The sequence below is a fragment of the Pongo pygmaeus genome, chromosome 20 (assembly GCF_028885625.2).
Source record: "Pongo pygmaeus isolate AG05252 chromosome 20, NHGRI_mPonPyg2-v2.0_pri, whole genome shotgun sequence".
Lineage (NCBI taxonomy): Eukaryota > Metazoa > Chordata > Mammalia > Primates > Hominidae > Pongo > Pongo pygmaeus.
The window spans coordinates 10420647-10441296 of NC_072393.2; the positions used below are offsets into that span (position 1 = coordinate 10420647).

The 20650-nt window shown below is 48.5% G+C and overlaps 1 protein-coding gene across 10 annotated transcripts in view; it reads right to left on the minus strand.

Moving 5' to 3' along the window:
* DNMT1 (DNA methyltransferase 1) overlaps positions 1-18487 on the minus strand; it is a 73829-nt gene extending 55342 nt beyond the window's left edge. For 9 of the 10 annotated variants that reach the window (XR_010125019.1, XR_010125016.1, XR_010125020.1 and 6 more), the window contains exons 1-5: positions 18207-18480; positions 5700-5736; positions 4445-4552; positions 4008-4227; positions 939-1014 (exon numbers count right to left, since the gene is read on the minus strand). Coding sequence is in view for 4 of the 10 variants with exons in the window: in XM_054461672.2 (XP_054317647.2) it covers positions 939-1014; positions 4008-4227; positions 4445-4552; positions 5700-5736; positions 18207-18472 (707 nt within the window). In the remaining 6 variants the exon portion in view is untranslated. Of the gene's footprint in view, positions 1-938; positions 1015-4007; positions 4228-4444; positions 4553-5699; positions 5737-18206 lie in introns of all 10 variants that reach the window. The other variant, XR_010125017.1, reaches the window with a different exon arrangement.
* Between the last annotated feature and the right edge of the window lie 2163 nt (positions 18488-20650).

Genomic DNA, 20650 nt, shown 5'->3' on the forward strand with positions numbered 1-20650 from the left:
AGGAATTTAAAATCTGTGAGGAATTTTAAGTAAAATAGGAGGGAAGGAATCTATAACTTTAAGGAACAAGTCAACCAAACGCTGTCTGTTTGCCACACGGCTTGTTCACCACAAAGGGAAAAATGTAAATACCAACTATATATCTGATAGTAGAGAATTCTTACATTTTTATAAAGACATCAGAACAGTATTATACTTTGGTTTGTTAAAAAGACTGTTTTGGCTGGGCACGGTGGCTCACGCCTGTAACCCCAGCACTTTGGGAGGTCGAAGTGGGCAGATCACCTGAGGTCAGGAGTTTGAGACCAGTCTGGCCAACATAGTGAAACCCCACCTCTACTAAAAATACAAAAATTAGCCAGGCGTGGTGGCATGCGCCTGTAATCCCAGCTACTCAGGAGACCGAGGCAGGAGAATCACTTGAACCCGGGAGGCGGAGGTTGCAGTGAGCCGAGATCGTGCCACTGCACTCCAGCCTGGGTGACAGAGCCAGACACTGTCTCAAAAAAAAAATACTGCTAAATGTTAGCAATTATTGTAAAATATGAGTAATTAAAAAAAAAGTTGTCAAAAGAGATCTCATTGTCTAGAAATATACTAAACTATTTATGGACAAAATAATCCAGGTGGGGCAGGGATACACAATATGGGGGTATAGATGAAACAACGGCTGTAACTTGATAACTGTTGGCACTAGATGATGGGTATTTCAGGGTTCATTATACAAAACTCATGATTTTGTGTACATCTGAACTTTCCTATATGAGTAAAAACAGTAACGTTTTCAGAAATGCTATTCATAAATGTCTAGAGAACAGAACCGCAAGATGAAAACCTATACAACATGGAAGACAGAATTGCCACGTGACGCCCTACCAATTCCATCCCAAAACAGCCGGCCCCTAAAAAAGGTAGCAGCCAATTTATCGTATACTGACCCCTTTGCAAAATGAGTTGTGATGGTGGTTTGCCTGGTGCTTTTCCTTGTAATCCTGGGGCTAGGTGAAGGTTCAGCTGTTTAAAGAAAAAAAAGCATTAAAAAGAAAAAAAAAAAGCCACTATGAATAGAAAGCCAACAGCAATAATGCAGTTCAACATTACTAAGCTATTGCAGGAAGCCAGGTTCTAAGGACTAAGTATCTTTGCATTTTTATTCTAGTCAATAACCAGCTTGCTAATGTTGGCAGTTAGCACCTGCCAGTTTGTTGAGCCATATCATGTCAGTTATTTGAGGGGCCAAATGCTAAAGAAGGCCAGGAAACAGAGCCTCTTGTTAAAATATCAAAAGATGAAGTGGGCCAGGCACAGTGGCTCACATCTATAATCCCAAAACTTTGAGAGGCTGGGGTGGGAAAATAATCCAAGCTCAGGTATTCAAGAACAGCCTGGACAACATGGCAAAACCCCATCTCTACTAAAAATACAAAAAAATTAGCTGGGTGTGGTGGTACACACCTATAATCCCAGCTATTCAAGAGGCTGAGGCACAAGAATCACTTGAACCCGGGAGATGGGGGTTGCCGTGAGCCAAGATCGCGCCACTGTACACAGCCTTGGCGACAGAGCAAGACCCTGTCTCTTAAAAAAAAAAAAAAAAAAAAAAAGAAATAGGCCAGGTGCCGTGGCTCATGCCTGTAATCCCAGCACTTTGGGAGGCAAGACGGGCAGATCACAAGGTCAAGAGATCGAGACCATCCTGGCCAACATGGTGAAACCCCGTCTCTATTAAAAATACAAAAATTAGCTGGGCGTGGTGGCACATGCCAGTAGTCCCAGCTCCTCGGGAGGCTGAGGCAAAAGAATCACTTGAACCCAGGAGGTGGAGGTTGTGGTGAGCCGAGATTGTGCCACTGCACTCCAGCCTGGCCACAGAGTGAGACTCCATCTCAAAAAATAAAAAATAAAATAAAATAAAATAAAGGGCCCGGTGAGGTGGCTTACACCTGTAACCTCAACACTTTCAGAGGCCAAAGCAGGTGGATCACCTGAGGTCAGGAGTTCAAGACCACCTTGGCCAACGTGGTGAAACCCTGTCTCTACTAAAAATACAAAAATTAACTGGGCGTGGTGGCGCATGCCTCCATCTCAAAAAATAAAATAAAAATTAAAAGAAAATAAAATAAGGCTGGGCATGGTGGCTCACGCCTGTAATCCCAACACTTTGGGAGGCCGAGGCAGGTGGATCATGAGGTCGGGATATTGAGACCATCCTGGCTAACACAGTGAAACCCCATCCTACTAAAAATATAAAAAATTATCCAGGCGTGGTGGCAGACGCCTGTAGTCCCAGCTACTTGGGAGGCTGAGGCAGGAGAATGGCATGAACCTGGGAGGTGGAGCTTGCAGTGAGCCGAGATCGTGCCACTGGGCGACAGAGTGAGATTCTGTCTCAAAAATAATAAAAATAAAATAAAATAAAATAAAACTGAAGTAGCTAAGAACCAGACCTGAGCTCAAGTACTAGCCTATTGTTTGTTTTTTAAAAAATTCCAGAAGAGGCTGGGCGCAGTGGCTCATGCCTGTAATCCCAGCACTTTGGGAGGCCGAGGCAGGCGGATCATGAGGTCAGGAGATCGAAACCATCCTGGCTAACATGGTGAAATCCCGTCTCTACTAAAAAATACAAAAAAAATTAGCCGGGCGTGGTGGCGGGCGCCTGTAGTCCCAGCTACTCGGGAGGCTGAGGCAAAAGAATGGCGTGAACCCGGGAGACAGAGCTTGCAGTGAGCCGAGATTGCACCACTGCACTTCAGCCTGGGAGACAGCGAGACTCCGTCTCAAAAAAAAAAAAAAAAAAAAAAAAAAATTCCAAAAGAGTTCCTTTGCCTAAAACTGGGCAAGAGTCTGAGAATAAATGTTCAGTTTAACCAGGCATATAAGGTCTTAGAAGGAGTAAGTATTTGTAGCACTTGTCATCTGCAACCTGTCACACATGTAGCCATGTTTTGGGATCTAATGCTGCAACTTGGTCAAAAACAAAAAAATTTTTTTTTTTGGAGACAGTGTCTCACTCTTGTTGCCCAGGCTGGAATTACAGGCGCCCGCCACCCCGTCTGGCAAATTTTTTGTATTTTCAGTAGAGACAGGGTTTTACCATGTTGGGCAGGGTGGTCTCGAACTCCTGACCTCAGATGATCCAGCCACCTTGGCCACCCAAAGTGCAGGAATTACAGGCATGAGCCACCGCACCCCCAGCTAAGACAAAATTTAAAGACATACACATCTAAGCTAGTTAGGAAATGTCCAGTAATTACTAGCGAGGATGTGTACAACAGAAAGGAACCTGGAAACACTGACCTGGGGTCCAAGTTTAACTGCCCCCTTATATGCTACCAAAGCCTCCTTCTAGGTTGAAAATGAGCCAAGTGGGGCCAGGCATGGTGGCTCACACCTGTAATCCCAGCACTTTGGGAAGCTAAGGCAGGAGGACCACTTCAGGTCAGGAGTTCCAGACCAGTCTGGCCAACATGGTGAAACCCCATCTCTACTAAAAATACAAAAATTAGCTGGGCATGGTGGTGCCCGCCTATAATACTAGCTACTTGGGAGGCTGAGGCAGGAGAATCACTTGAAACTGGGAGGCAGAGGTTGCAGTGAGCCAAGATCGCGCCATTGCACTCTAGCCTGGGCGATAGAGCAAGATTCTGTCATAAAAAAAAAGAAAGAAAGAAAGTAAGAAAGTCAAGCGGGGCCAGGCGTGGTGGCTTACGCCTGTAATCCCAGCACTTTGGGAGGCCAAGGCAGGCGGATTACTTGAGGTCAGGAGTTCCGGACCAGCCTGGCCAACATGGTAAGACCCCATCTCTACTAAATACAAAAATTAGCTGGGTGTGGTGGCACATGCCTCTAATCCCAGTTACTTGGGAGGCTGAGGCAGGAGGATCCCTTGAACCTGGGAGGCAAAGGTTACAGTGAGCCGAGGTTACACCACTGTGCTCCAGCCTGGGCAACACAGTGAGACTCCATCTCAAAAACAATTAAAAATAAAAGGAATCATCTGCTCTTACGCTTAGCCTCTCCATCGGACTTGCTCCTCCTGGGCGTGCGAGGTTTGGAAAGGGGCTTGGGGGGGCTGTTGGCATCTGCCATTCCCACTCTACGGACTTCACTTCTTGCTTGGTTCCCGTTTTCTAGACGTCCATTCACTTCCCGGTTGCAAGCATGAGCACCATTCTCCAAGGACAAATCTTTATTTAAAAGGGATTTGACTTTAGCCAGGTAGCCCTCCTACAGCAGGAAAGGATAATTTAAGTAGCAGTGAATGTAAACAAGTGTCAGAGAACAAGGAAACACATGTGTTTCCTTCATCTTCATCATCATCATCATCATCATCATCATCATCAGGCAATGAGAACAGCTGGGGATCTTGCTGCCTCCCTGGTCACAGACAAGTTACTAGGAGGAGACATTTTTCTAGAGGCTGGGATGCTGAGAACTGACTTACCTCGGATAATTCTTCTTTACGTAATTTGGTTTCCAAGTCACATAACTGATTCTTTATTTCTGTTTGCAGAAATTCGTGCAAGAGATTCAATTTCTCCTTCACACATTCCTAAGGGAAGGATATAGGTTTAGCAGTCCCCACATTCCCAAGCTATTCACTAATAGACTAATACACAAATTATTGAGCTGCCTGATCACATCACAATGACTGAATGGCAGGCAATGCTGTCTCGGCCAAAACACTAAACAGTCATGAACTGTGTTCAGGGAATTTCCATTAGGATCACTTCACTCCTGTCTCCAAAGTGCTGAAAAATGGGAAAGTTGGAGGTGAGATGGAGACATATCATGGTTTATAAGAACAATACCGTGCTTCTGTAAAGTATCGGCCAGGCACAGTAGCTCACACCTGTAATCCCAGCACTTTGGGAGGCCGAGGCAAGTGGATTGCTTTGAGCCCCAGAGTTCAAAACCAGCCTGGGGCGACATGACGAAATCCCATCTTTACAAAAAATATTTAAAAATTAGCTGGGCATGGTGGCTTGAGCCTGTAGTTAGAGCTACTTGGGAGGCTGAGTGGGAAAATCACTTGAGCCTGGGAGGCGAAGGTTGCAGTGAGCCAAAATTGTGCCATTGCACTCCAGCCTGGGCTACAGAATGAGACCCTATCTCAAAACAATAACAAAAACACAATAAAACAGTGTTACCAGGACAAGTTACAATCCAGAGTAGATTGTTTAGGAACTGAGATTGGGTTAAAAAAAAAAAAAAACCTGGGCCAGGCATGGTGGCTCACGCCTGTAATTCCAGCACTTTGGGAGGCCAAGGTGGGCAGATCACGAGCAGGAGTTCAAGACCAGTCTGGCCAACATGGTGAAACCCCATCTCTACTAATAATATAAAAATTAGCTGGGCATGGTGGTGCGTGCCTGTAGTCCCAGCTACTCGGGAGGCCGAGGCAGGAGAACAGCTTGAATCTGGGAGGCAGAGGTCACAGTGAGCCGAGATCGTGCCATTGCACTCTAGCCTGGGCGACAGAGTGAGACTCTGTCTCAAAAAAAAAAAAAAAAAACACCACCACCACCCAACTATTAGCAGCAAATTAGTGCTGACATTTAACAAGAATATCCCAATTATCTTTGAAACTTCATGGGAAAAAATGCAAAATCCATTTAAAGAAAACAAACTTCTTTTTATGAGCCACAAAGTGTGTCAGTCAGATTTGGTAATAAGAAAAATTTTAAGGTGGAGATTACCTTTTCTGTTAAGCTGTCTCTTTCCAAATCTTTGAGCCTGGGAGGAAGAAATAGGGGAGAAAATACAAACATTTGTTAAGCAACTTCATTTGCCTGTAAGAATATCACAGTTCTAAAGAAGTTTTGGACACAAACAAGTTTAACGTATGAGTGTTAGAAAAAACTAAGCTGGCTTTTGTCTCCCCGCAAGAGTCTAGAGTGTCCTACTGGAATGCCTAATGCTAAGAAGTCATCTGATCTGAACAAGGTTCCCCTTTTGGGGGTCATTTTTCTGATGATTGTGAGATTACATAGCAGCTCTGTAACAGAATATGTATATGTGTGTATGTATATATATATACACACATACACACACAGCAGCTCTGTAACAGAATATGTATGTGTGTATATATGTGTATATATATATGTGTATATATATACACACATATACACACACATACCTATACATTATACAGACAGACAGACAGACAGACAGACAGACACGGAGTCTCGCTCTGTTGCCCAGGCTGGAGTGCAGCGGTGCAATCTCAGCTCACTGCAACCCTCACCTTCTGGGTTCAAGTGATTCTCTCACCTCAGCCTCCCGAGTAGCTGGGATTATAGGCACCACCAGCCTCGTTAATTTTTTGTATTTTGAGTACAGACAGGGTTTCACCATGTTCGCCAAGCTGGTCTTGAATTCCTGACCTCAAGTGATCCGCCTGCCTCAGTCTCCTGAAGTGCTAGGATTACAGGCATGAGCCACCATGTCTGGCATGCATATATATATATATATATATATATATATATATATATATATATATATATATACATATATATATATATATATATACATATATATATATATATTTTTTTTTTTTGAGATAGGGTTTTGCTCTTGTTGCCCAGGCTGGAGTGCAATGGTGCGATCTCAGCTCACCACAACCTCCGCCTCCCAGGTTCAAGCAATTCTCCTGGCTCAGCCTCCCCAGTAGCTGGGATTACAGGCACGCACCACCACACCCAGCTAATTTTATATTTTTAGCAGAGACAGGGTTTCTCCGTGTTGGTCAGGCTGGTTTCAAACTCCCGACCTCAGGTGATCTGCCTGCCTCAGCCTCCCAAAGTGCTGGGATTACAGGCATGAGCCATCATGCCCAGTCTGTATATTTTAAAAGGTACCAGGGACCAGGCATGGTGGCTCACGCTTATAATCCCAGCACTTTGGGAGGCCAAGGCGAGCGGATCACTTGAGCCCAGGTGTTCAGACCAGCCTGAGCAACATAGCAAAACCCCGTCTCTACAAAAATACAAAAATTAGTGGCTGGGCATGGTGGCTGATGCCTGTAATCCCAATACTTTGGGAGGCCGAGGTGGGTGGATTACCTGAGGTCAAGGGTTTGAGACCAGCCTGGCCAACATGGCGAAACCCCATCTCTACTAAAAATACAAAAATTAGCCAGGCGTGGTGGTGGGTGGCTGTAATACCAGCAACTTGGGAGGCTGAGGCAGGAGAATCACTTGAACCCGGGAGGCAGAGGTTGCAGTGAGCCGGTCACGCCATTGCACTCTAGCCTGGGCAACAAGAGTGAAACTCTGTCTCAAAAAAAAATAAATAAAATAAAATAAAAATAACTGGGTTTGGTGGCATGTGCTTGTGGTCCCAGTTACTTGGGAGGCTGAGGATGGAAGATCACCTGAGCCCGGGAGGTCGAGGCCACAGTGAGCCGTGACTGCATCACTGCACTCCAATCTAGGCAACAGAGTGAGACTCTGACTCAAAAAGATACCAGGAAAGTGGGGGCAGGTCATATAGTTGGGGGCCATCCATAAGCGAAATGACCTACAGCTGGTCTTTCTCCATTTGGGTCTGACAACAGCCCATAACAAGGTGTGCCACAGTATGGCCAGTGTCAGAATGAGTAGCCCAGGGCCACAGGACACTGTGGGGAACAGCCAGCTGATGTTCCTAAAGGCCTGGCGGGGGGTGGTGGCATTTTATTGAGGATGAAATGGGGGAGTCAAGCATCCAGGGAAGCAAGGGGTACCCACACAAAGGGCAGATAGAGGTGAAGTTAGAGGAGGTGGCTGGCACCTCCCCAAATAACTCATTCTTCAGGATGTCTCTAGCTGGTCATTCCTAAATGTAGAACTGCCAGGAGTTTGCCTGGGAAATCATGGTCTGATTTGATTACTGACAATTAGTGGCTTGCCTCTTTCAGGGACAAAGAGGGAAAAAAATAAAAGAACAATAGCCGGGCGCAGTGCTGCGGTGCTGCGTGCCTGTAACCTCAGCTACTTAGGAGGCTGCGGTGGGAGGATGGCTTGTGGCCAGGAGTTTGAGTCCAGCCTGGACAACATAGGGAGATCCTATCTCTTCAGAAAAAAATAAAGGAACAAGAAGAGAAGGTATCAAGGAAAGGGAGAGGAACACAGGCTGTTGTTCCCAGCCTGGGTGCTAACTACAGACTGTGGGGTGAGAACAGGTCTAACCAGCTGGGTAAGTATCTGTTGGTGGAGAGAAGGTGCCCCAGGCAGGAACCAGGCCACTGCCATCTCTGGACCTTCCCACCTAGCACCTGCACAGACAGGTGCTCAGTTATCATTTGCCCGAAGGGCAGAAGTGGCTTCTCCAGGCTGGCCTTCCTAGAGGGTAAGTGCAGGCAGCAGCATGAGGAATGCTTTGCTGGACCGATGTCTTACAGCGGCTGCTCTGGGTCATGCAGGCCCTGATTCCCCACCAGCGCTGCTCACATCTGAGCACCTGCTGAATGCCAGGCCCTGCTCCAGGCAATGAGCTAAGTGATTAGATGTAGGTGTCACTAGGCAGGGACTTCCTGACTTGCTGCATCGTTAGGAAAGACCGTTCTGTAGGGCCAGCGCGGTGGCTCACGCCTGTAATCCCAGCACTTTGGAAGGCTGAGGCGGGCGGATCATGAGGTCAGGAGATCGAGGCCATCCTGGCTAACATGGTGAAACCCCGTCTCTACTAAAAATACAAAAAATTAGCCAGGCGTGGTGGCGGGCACCTGTAGTCCCAGCTACTCAGGAGGCTGAGGCAGAAGAATTGCGTGAACCCAGGAGGCAGAGCTTGTAGTGAGCCGAGATCATGCCACTGCACTCCAGCCTGGGCGACAGAGCAAAACTCTGTCTCAAAAAAAAAAAAAAAAAAAAAAGACTTCTGTAGAGGAGACACTTAACACCCTGCAAACACAGTGGTAATATAGACTGTATATTATATATACTGTATCACTTGGACTCAAGGTGCTACAAGGCCAGGCAAGACGCAGTAGCTCATGCCTGTAATCCCAGCACTTTGGGAGGCCAAGGCAGGAGGATCACTTGAGGTCAGGAGTTTGAGACCAGCCTGGGCTACATTGAGAGATCCCGTCTCTACAAAAAAATGTAAAAATTAGCTGGGTGTGGTTAGTGTGCACCTGTGGTACCAGCTACTTGGGAGGCTGAGGTGGGAGGATTGCTTGAGCCTGGGAGGTTGAGGCTGCAGTGAGTTATGATGGTACCACTGCAATCTAGCCTGTTCAGCCTGGGCAACAGAGCAAGACCCTGTCTCAAAAAAAAAAAAAAAAAAAAAAAAAGATGCTTTGACATCAGGATTTCCAGGAGCACAAGGAACCTCTTCCAGGCAAAAGTCATTCTACCCTTGTAGCAACTGGGGTCCAAGGAGAGCCTTAAGTCAGGAGAGCTACAGAAACTGGTACTTCCAGCCAGAGGCACACACGCTGTGGTAACAGCATTACACTTGACTTCTCAGTCACTCCGCTGAGAAAACTGGAAGGACATGGCTTCTACCTCGACCAAGCCAGCCAGTCTCCTGATCCCGAGGTTGCCTGGGGTGTGAAGGACAAGGCTCAATTGATTGTGGAGACCAAGGTGTCCTTGCAGAATGGGTCTGCTTTCTTTCAACCCCTCTTATGAACTGGGATATTTAGCCTGGCAAAGAGAATAGAGAAACCTTCAAAACCCCTAGAATATCTCATCCAGTAGAGACTGGATTTAATCTGCCTGGCCCCAGAGTGGCAGGTGGGATCCCAGGCAGGCAGTGAGGAGCTGGCGGGAGGGTCACTTTAGAGACATCCCTTCCCTGGTAAAACTGTGATGACACCAATCACCCCTGCTGAAGCCAGGAGGGTCACAGACTGCCGTGAAGGACGGAGCAGAGGACTCAGAATGCCGGCTTAGTGCCCAGCCTGAGACCCTATGATTCTTTCCTAGTGTTTCCCTTGGAGATGAGCCCTCCGCAGAGGGGAGATAAGATATATATAACCAGCTGGCCGGGTGCAGTGGCTCATGCTTGTAATCCCAGCACTTTGGGAGGCCGACGTGGGCGGATCACCTGAGGTCAGGAGTTCGAGACCAGCCTGACCAACATTAAGAAACTCCATCTCTACTAAAAATCCAGAATTAGCCAGGCATGGTGGCACATGCTTATAATCCCAGCTACTCAGGAGGCTGAGGCAGGAGAATCGCTTGAACCCGGGAGGTGGAGGCTGCAGTGAGCCAAGGTCACGCCATTGCACTCCAGCCTGGGCAACAAGAGTGAAACTCCATCTCAAAAAAAAAAAAAAAAAAAAAAAGATATATATAAACAACCGCAAAGGAATAAGGCAAATACAGCTCACGCCCGTGGGCTTCCCAAGAGAAAGGGTATAACAGCCTCAGGAAGAAGTTGAGAGCTCTGTGTGAACCTGGCACAGGAAGCTGCTCAAACAGGGGCACCATTGAGAAGCGCCTGGCTCTGGAAACACACAAGAAACAAACGCAAGACTGGCCACATACAGGGAGGGAAAGGCACCTCCAGAGAGGTGGCTGGGGACAGTCGGAGGGAGGGCAGAAGCATCCCACTTATCAATCTTGTTCCATAGTTAACAAACCACCAAAGCAGTCAAGGGGAAGTAGAACCAATGACATCAGAGCCATGCTAAGAAAACTAACCCAGCAGAGGTATCTAGTATAGAATGGATAGGAAGAAATTATAAAATGTTAGATTACTCTAACACCTCTACGCCAGAAATGCTGGTCTGAAATACAGCAGACCATGGCTGGGCGCAGTGGCTCATGCCTGTAATCTCTACACTTGGGAAGCCAGGGCAGGAGGATCACTTGAGCCCAGAAATTCGAGACTAGCCTGGGCAACAGAGCGAGACCCTGTCTCTACAAGAAAGAATAATTAGCTGGCTGTGGTAGAATGCACCTATAGTCCTAGCTACTCAGGAGGCAGAGGCGGGAGGATCACTAGAGCTCAGGAATTTGGGACCAGCCTGGGCAATACGGTGAGACCCTGTCTCTACAAGAAAACAGTAATTAGCTGGGTATGATAGCATGCACCTGTACTCCTAGCTGCTCAGGAGGCCGAGGCGGAAGGATCACTAGAGCCCAGGAATTTGAGACCAGCCTGGGCAACACAGCGAGACCCTGTCTCTACAAAAAATAGTAATTAGCTGGGTGTGGTGGCATGCACCTATAGTCTTAGCTACTCAGGAGGCTGAGGCGGGAGGATCACTAGAGCCCAGGAATTCAAGACCAGCCTGAGCAACACAGCGAGACCCTGTCTCTACAAAAAATAGTAATTAGTAATTAGCTGGGTGTGCTAGCATGTACCTATAGGCCTAGCTACTCAGGAAGCCGAGGCGGGAGGATCAATAGAGCCCAAGAATTCGAGACCAGCCTGGACAACACAGCAGAGACCCTGCCTAAACAAAAAATAGTAATTAGCTTGGTGTGGTAGCATGCACCTGTGGTCCTAGCTACTCAGGAGACTGAGGCAGGAGGATCACTAGAGCCCAGTGAGCTATAATTGTGCCGCTGCATGCCAGCCTGGGTGACAGAGCAAGACCTTGTCTCTAAAAATAAAATATAGTGGACCATGCAAGACAAGTTACAAGTCTCTGTCAAACCAGCTTCTTCAGGCTGGCTGCATGGCAGCTGGAGCAGGGCTGCCCAAGAAGGCATCTGCAGTAGGCAAAAGAGTAGACCCACTGGGCGCGGTGGCTCATGCCTGTAATCCCAGCACTTTGGGAGGCTGAAGCGGGTAGATCACCTGAGCTAAGGAGTTCAAGACCAGCCTGGGCAACATGGCAAAACCCCATCTCTACTAAAAATACAAAAATTAACTGGGCTTGGTGGCTCACGCCTGTAATCCCAGCTACTCAAGAGGCTGAGGCACAAGAATCATTTGAACCCAGGAGGCAGAAGTTGCAGTGAGCCGAGATCATGCCACTGCACTCCAGCCTGGGCGACAGAGCGAGACTCCATCTCAAAAAGAGTGGACCCACCGAAAAATGTTCATGCCCTAATCCCTGGAACCTGTGAATATATTACTTTACTTGGCAAAAGCGATTTTGCAGATGTAACTAAGAATACAGCCCTTGAGATGGGGAGATTATCCTGGATTATCTGGGGTGGGCCCAATCTAATCACTTCAGCCCTTAAGAGCACAGAACCTCTCTAGATGCAGAGAGCGGGCAACGTTGGAGGACGGGTCAGAGAGAGATGCAACCCGCAAATGCTGACTTTAAAGGTAGAGGAAGGGGGCATGAACCGGGGGATGAGACAGCCTCCAGAAACGGGCAACGACCCTCAGTTTAGAATCAGTGAAAAAAACGGGACCTGAGTCTTACAACTACCAACTTCTGCCAACACCCCAAAATAGGAAACAGATTCTCCCCTGGAGCTCCCAGAAAGGAATGCAGCCTGCTTACACCTTGATTTTCATCCGGTGAGACCCACATCAGATTTCTGACCTGCATAAGGTAATAAATGTATGTCCTTTAAGCCGGCAAGTTTGAGGCAAGACCCTCCACCTGCAAAAAGATTATGACTCGCTGAAGACTCAGATGATTTTTTTTTTTTTTTTTTTTGAGACGGAGTCTTGCTCTGTTGCCCAGGCTGGAGTTCAGTGGCGCGATCTCGGCTCACTGCAACCTCCGCCTCCCAGGTTCAAGCAATTTTCCTGCCTCAGCCTCCCACAGAGCTGGGACTATAGGTGCGTGCCACCACGCCTGGCTAATATTTTTTGAATTTTTAGTAGAGACGGGGTTTCACCATGTTAGCCAGGATGGTCTCGACCTCCTGACCTCGTGATCTGCCCGCCTTGGCCTCCCAAAGTGCTGGGATTACAGGCGTGAGCCACCGTGCCCGGCTGATTTTTTTTTTTTTTTTTTTTTTTTGAGACAGAGTCTCACTCCTTCACCCAGGCTGGAGTGCAGTGGCACAATTATGGCAAACTGCAGCCTCGACCTCATGGGTTCAAGTGATCCTCCCACCTCTGCCTCCCGAGTAGCTGGGACCCCAGGTGCATGCCACCACTTTTGGCTTTTTTTTTTTTTTTGAGATGGGGGGGTCTTCCTATGTTGCCCAGACTAGTCTTGAACTCCTTGGCTGAAGCAATCCTCCCATCTTGGCCTCCCAAAGTGCTGGGATTACAGGCATGAGCCACTGCACACGGCCGAGTCTAATAACTTTTACACATACTAGGAAACCAAAATGTGTGTGTGACTCACTTTCTTGCTAGATTCACTTTATTGCAGTGGTCTGGAACCAAACCCACAGCATCCCCACTGTACACACAGGACCACATAATAACCAGTGATGAAGGGCTTTGGACAGGTGCTGCTCTCAACACATCTATACTGATAAGCTCAGCTTCCTAACACCCCTGTCGAGCAGGCAGCCCCACCCCCTTTTTATAGATGAAACACCAAGGCACCAAGAAGTTCAATAACTTAGCCATACAGCCGGCAAGTAGGGCGGGATTTGAACCCCAGCAGTCTGTACTCCTAGAATTCTACCACAGGGGAGCAAAACAAAAGAGGTAAGTCAATTTTGCTTTATTCAGTATGTACTCAGTAGTAGCCAAGGAACTGGAGTTAAGGAGTTCAAGACCTAGCTTAATCCCATCACAGAATGACTAGCAGTAAGAAAGCTATAGTAGTTACGAACGCTAATCAGTTGTGCAAAGGAGGCTGCTAGCATCAGTGTTAATCCAGGCTGTACAGGGGAAGAGCTGGCATGCAAGCATTCGAGTCTACTGTGCTCCAAGCTGCAGATACAGTGAATATGGCAGACACGCTCTGGTAACAGACCCTGAAATAATCACTAATTTCAGTGTTATAATGGCACCATGCTGGGTACACCGGACAAAATTCAACACTCTTATTGTGGAGAAGCAAGCCTAGCCATCTGAGCGCAGGCTTAAGAATGAATTAACCGGCCAGGCACGGTGGCTCACGCCCGTAATCCCAATACTTTGTAGGGCTGAGGCAGGCGGATCACTTGAGTCCAGGAGTTCAACACCAGCCTGGCCAAAATGGTAAACCCTGGTTTCTACTAAAAATAAGAAAAAGTTAGCCAGGCGTGGTGGCACATGCCTGTAATCCCAGCTACTCAGGAGGCTAAGGCAGGAGAATCGCTTGAACCCGGGAGGGGGAGGTTGCAGTGAGCCAAGTTCGCACCACTGCACTCCAGCCTGGGCGACAGCACGAGACTCTGTCTCAAAAATAAAATAAAATAAAATAAAAACAATGAACCGGCTGGACACCATCATACCTGTAATCCCAGCATTTTGGGAGGCTAAGGCAAGTGGATCACTTGAGGTCAAGAGTTTGAAACCAGCCTGGTCAACATGGCAAAACCCAGTCTCTAATAAAAATACAAAAATTACCTGGGCTTGGTGGCAGGCGCCTGTAATCCCAGCTACTCGGGACACTGAAGTAGGAGAATTGCTTGAACTCGGGAGGCAGAGGTTGCAGTGAGCCGAGATCATGGCCACTGCACTCCAGCCTGGGCGACAGAGCAAGACTCAGCCTCGAGGGGGAAAAAAAAAATTAGCTGGGCGTGGTGGTGCACACCTGTAATCCCAGCTACTTGGGAAGCTGAGACAGGAGAAGTGCTTAAACCCGGGAGGCAGAGGCTGCAGTGAGCTGAGATCACACCATTGCACTCCAGCCTGGGCCACAGAGCAAGACCCTGCCTCAATTAAAAAAAAAAAAAAAAAATCTAAGTTTCAGGTACTGTTGGATGCCATGTTTGTTTATTTTCATTTAATATTTTCAAAATGTAAAAAATACATATATATATATGTGGAGTGAGTCATATAAACTACAATTTCAATGTCTACCACATGGTCAAAAGCAGTCCTCCAAAACTCCAATGCCTACAGTGAAGCAATCTGAGTTGAAAGAAATGTGGAACCCAGGGTCAATGGTGGATTGTAAGGCTCACCTAATGGTATTCCAATTCAGCCAAACAAAATATTTGCACAGGGCCAACAGAGCCCCTGAGCCAGTGGCCTACTGGCAACCCCTGTTGAAGGGAAAGGCTTTGGCAAGCAGCAGACCTTAGCAGGAATTCCTGCTTCCTGGCAGTTAACTCCTGCAGCATCCACATCCACTTTTAAGAACTCTTGAGGAATAATGGCCCAGCCCAGTGGCTCACGCCTGTAATCTCAGCCCTTTGGGAGGCCAAAGCAGAGGACTGCTTCAGTCCAGGAGTTCAAGACCAGCCTGGGCAACAAAGCAAGACCCTCATCTCTAAAAAAAAATTTTTTTTTTTCTGAGACAGAGTTTCGCTCCTGTTGCCCAGGCTGGAGTGCAACGGTGCAATCTCCGCTCACTGCAACCTCCGCCTCCTGGGTTCAAGCGATTATCCTGCCTCAGCCTCCCGAGTAGCTGGGATTACAGGCGCCCGCCACCATACCTGGCTAATTTTTTTGTATTTTTAGTAGAGATGGGGTTTCGCCACGTTGGCCAGGCTGGTCTCAAACTCCTGACCTCAGGTGATCTGCCCATCTCGGCCTCCCAAAGTGCTGGGATTACAGACCTGAGCCACCGCGCCCAGCCTTCTAAAAAATTTTTTAAGGATTAGCTGGGCATGGTGACATGTGTCAGCCACTCAGGAGGCTAAGGCAGGAGGATTGCTTGAGCTCAGGGGTTCAAGGCTGCAGTAAGCCATGATTGTGCCACTGCATTCCAGCCTGGGTGACACAGTGAGATCCTGTCTCTTAAAAAAAAACTGAAAAAAACAAGCTAAGTTAGCCACTAGCATGTGAACCTTTATGTGCCATGCATATTCTCATTTAACCCAATACCAGCTGAAAACCCATGTCATTATTCCTAGACTATGGATATAGAGGTGGCATACACTTGTTTAAGGTCATCGAGCCAGTGGAGGTCATGTTTTCAAGAAGGCTGGGCAGGCTAGGCATGGTGGCTCACACCCGTAATCCCAACACGTTGGGAAGCTGAGTCAGGAGGATCGCTTGAGGCCAGGAATCGAAGACCAGCCTGAGCAACATGGCAAGACCCCATCTCTACAAAATAAAAAAAAGGAATAAAAAAGGAAGGCCGGGCCCAAACTTCTCTGAATTGGGTGTAACATCATGAAGCCAGGCACTTTCATAATTTCACTTCCATTCCATTTTAAATCAAGTTTTATTTTGGGAGGATACTGGCACAGATGATTCAAGAAGATATATACCCACTAACTGGTTAAGAAGTGGTTTGACTATAATCCCAGCACTTTGGGAGGCTGAGGCAGGTGGATCACTTGAGGTCAGGAGTTTGAGACCAGCCTGGCCAACATGGAGAAACCCCGACTCTACTGAAAACACAAAAACTAGCCAGGCGTGGTGGTGTGCACCTGTAATCCCAGCTACTTGGGAGGCTGAGACAGGAGAATCACTTGAACCCCGGAAGTGGAGGTTGCAGTGAGCCGAGATCACGCCACTGCATTCCAGCCTGGGTGAAAGAATGAGACTCCATCTCAAAAAACAAACAAAAAAAAGAAAGTAGTAGTTAAGGCATGATGGCTCATACTTGTAATCCTAACCTTTGGGACACACAGGCAGGAGGATTGCGTGAGGGCAGGGGTTTAAGACCAGCCCGGGCAATATGGTGAAACCTCACGTATACAGAAACAAAAACTAAGAAAGTCAGCTGGGCATGGTGGTGGGTGCCTTGTGGTCCCAGCTACTCAAGAGGCTGAGAATCCCTTGAGCCCAGGAGTTCAAGGCTACAGTGAGTTATACTTGTGCCAGGGCACTCCAGCCTGGAAGACAGTGAGACCCATTTCTAAAAACAAAAAGTGTTTCTTTGAGACAGGGTCTCACTCTGTCACCCAGGCTGGAGTGCAATAGCGCGATCTCAGCTCGCTACACACAGCCTCAACCTCTGGGGCTCAAGTGATACTCCCACCTTAGTCTGTTGAGTAGTTGGGACCACAGGCGCACGACACTACTCCTGGCTAATTTTTGTATTTTTAGTAGAGATGGAGTTTTGCCCTGTTGCCCAGGCTGGTCTCAAACTCCTGGCTCAAGAGATTCGTCCGCCACTGCCTCCCAAATTGCTGGGATTACAGGCGTAAGCCACAGCACCCAGCCTTCAAAAAAAGAGAAAAAGCGGGGGTTGAACCAAATATCCATCCCTCCCCAAAGACCCAAATCAGAACTGGACTGGCCCAACCAGGTCAGTTAACAAGCCCAAGGAAATAGAAAAATGGCAAAGAGTGCTTTCACAAATCCAGCTGGAAGTGTCCACGCCTGGTGAGGGTTCCTATGACTCATGCACACCTCACTTGAACAAATTTTCAGGAATGAACTGATGGCATTCATGAACAAGGGGCTGGGACCAGTGCTCCCACTGATCCTTGTGCACGGAAGTTGGACAGAGGCATGAACTGCTAAAGCCAGGGCCTCCAACATTAGACACACATACTAAAGAACACACAGAAACACACACGAAAGTGTAGCCAGTTCTCATTAGCAAGACGTCCCTGATGCCCACGGCTCACAGGCACAGATTTACAGGAAAAGACCAACCATGCAGCCTTCACGTTTCCCGGGCCCTGCGCTGCAATGCACGGTTAAAGTTCCTGCCAAAACATGGACTTTCCCAAGGAGCAAGAAGCACACAGTCCCAAGTGACAGAATGAGTACCCCCACGGAAGGCTGGGCTCTCAAACATGAGCCAGCCCAGCCCAGGCCCCGACGGGTGACATCCGTCTCTGGAGGCCGCCATCGGGATGCACAGCTTTGGGGGAAAGGCACTGAGGGACCCCCCACCACAGAAGCGCCCCCGGGGACCAGGCCGGACACCGGAAGTGGAGGCCGAAGTGCCGGTGCCCGAGGGGTGTCCGTTGGCCGCGGGCTGCCCACTTCCTGTGCAACCAAGCTGGAGGCAGGAGCCGGGCCCACCGCTGCTTGAAGAAGGGGACCCCGGAGACGAACCCAAAGCTTGCTGTATTTGCGTATCAAAAGAGAACCCCCACCCCGCCTAGTTTCTAGCCACCAGGGAGCTACGGGGGAATCCACGGCCCATTTTGGCGCCAAACAGCCCGGGCACGCGCGACCGGAAGTGCCACCCTGCCCGCGCCAACTGCCGCTGCGCGCCGCACCACCCCACGCATGCGCGCCCGTCTGTCAGCAGCGGCCACCGGCCACCCCGAGGGGAAGCGACCCCCAACCCAGCGCCCTGCCTGTCCCCCCGAGTCCGTGTTCCCCCCCATGGTACCTACCGCCTGCGGACATCGTCGGGCAGCGAGATGGCCGGGACGGCCAGTGTGGGCACCCGGGCTGGGGCGGTACGCGCCGGCATCTCGGAGGCTTCAGCAGACGCGGCGGCGGCAGCGCAGGCGCCCCGGCTTTTCGCGCGGAAACCGATGGGGAGGGGCGATGAGCGGAGGCGGCGTCTACCACCCCAGTCCGGGCGTGGGGGAGAAGGGGAGGTACCAAACGGAGAGAGGCGATACCCTGTGCAGAAGGATGGAACGGAGCCGGCCATGCCCAGGGAACACGCATGCGCAAGGCGGGCACGCACCCCCACGCGGAGCAGTGGGCTCGTCCAAGCTCCACGGTTTGCTGGGAGGTGGGCACGGTGCCCGAGGCATTCATTCATTCATTCTTTCAGGTGTGATGGGGATAAAGCAGCGAGAAGCCCCCAAGGGCTTGTGAGAGCCCTTGAGTAAAGTCCTCAGTTCCAATCCAACCTCCATCTATTTGCTGGCTATACGACCTTGGGTGGGTCACTAGGGCTCAGCCTCTGTGTCCTCATCTGTAAAACGGGGTAATTGCACCTACTCTAGAAAATCTTCAATATGCACAGAATTCGTAGCTAGTACCAAGAATCTCACAGTGTATAGAGGCCCGTGCCACTTCTATACCCAGTGTGTGTGGGGTTTTTTGTTGCCTTTTTTAAGAACCACGTGGCTCACGCCTGTCATCCCAGCACTTTGGGAGGCCAGGGTGGGAGGATCGCTTCAGCCCAGGAGTTTTAGACCAGCCTAGGTAACATAGAGAAACTGCATCTCAAAAAAAAAAAAAAAAAAAAAAAAAAGAAAGAAAGAAAGAAAAAAAGAAAAGCAAAAATTAGCTAGGCGTGGTGGCATGTACCCGTAGTCCAAACTACTCCAGAGGTTGAGACAGGAAGATCACTTGAACCAGAGAGGCAGAGGTTGCAGTGAGCCATGATTTTACCACTACATTCCAGCCTGGGAGACAGAGCAAGACCTTGTCTCAAAAAAATAAAAATAAAAAGTAAGAATAAATTAAGAAGCACCATGCCAGGCGCAGTGGCTCACACCTGTAATCCCAGTGCTTTGAGAGGCCCAGGTGGGAGGATCGCTTGAGGTTAGGAGTTCAAGACCAGCCTGAGCAACATAGGGATACCCCATCTCTACAAAAAATACAAAGATTTGCTGGGCATGGTGACACACACCTGTAATCCTAGCTACTTGGGAGGCTGAAGTGGGAGGATGGCTTGAACCCTGGCAGTGTAGGCTGCAATGAGCCATGATTGGGCCACTGGACTCCTGCCTGGGTGACAGGGTAAGACCCTGTCTCACTCTGTCACCCCGGCTGGTGTGCAGTGGTGAGATCTTGGCTCACTGCAACCTCTGCCTCCCAGGTTCAAGTAATTCTCATGCCTCAGCCTCCCTAGTAGGCTGGGATTACAGGCGTACTCCACCACGCCTGGCTAATTTTTGTATTTTTAGTGGTAGAGACAGGGTTTCACCATGTTGGCCAGGCTAGTCTGGGACTCCTAGCCTCAAGCAGTCCACTTGCCTCCGCCTCCCAAAATGCTGGGATTATAGGCCTAAGCCACTGCAACCGGCCAGAATTTTTTTTTTTTTTTTTTTTTTTTTACAGCACCAGAACATGAGGGAAAGATTGTGTCTTTAACAAATGGTGCTGAGAAAACTGTATAACCACATACAAAAGAAAGAAGTTGGACCCTTACCTTATACCATATACAAAAACACAAAATTTTTTAAAGACTTAAACATAAGACCTGAAACTGTAGTGCTCCTAGAAGAAAACATGGGGAAAAGCTTCATGACATTGGATTTGGCAATGATTTCTTGGATATGACAGCAAAACACAGGCAACAAGACAAAAGATAGACAAATGGGTTTGCAACAAACTTAAGGATAGCTATAGAGCAAAACAAATGACCAACACAGTGAAAAGGCAACCTACAGAATGGGGAAAAAAAAAGTTTGCAAACGATATTATCTGGTAAAGGGTTAATATCCAGAATATATGAAAAATTACAGCCAGGCATGGTGGTTCATGCTTGTGATCCCTGCACTTTGGGAGGCCCAGGCAGGCAGATCACTTGAGCCCGGTAGTTTTAGACCAGCCTGAGCAACATGGCAAAACCTCGTCTCTACCAAAAAAAGAAGAAAAAAAATTATATAAAAAATAAATTACTACCAGTCAGGCTTGGTGGCTCACGCCTGTAATCCCAGCACTTCGGGATGCCAAGGTGGGTGGATCACCTGAGGTCAGGAGTTTGAGACCAGCCTGGCCAACATGGTGAAACCCTGTCTCTCCTCAAAATATAAAAATTTTCTGGGCATGGTGGTGCACCTGTAATCCCAGCTACTCGGAAGGCTGAGGCAGGAGAATCACTTGAACCCGGGATGCGGAGGTTGCAGTGAGCCAAGATTGCACCATTGCG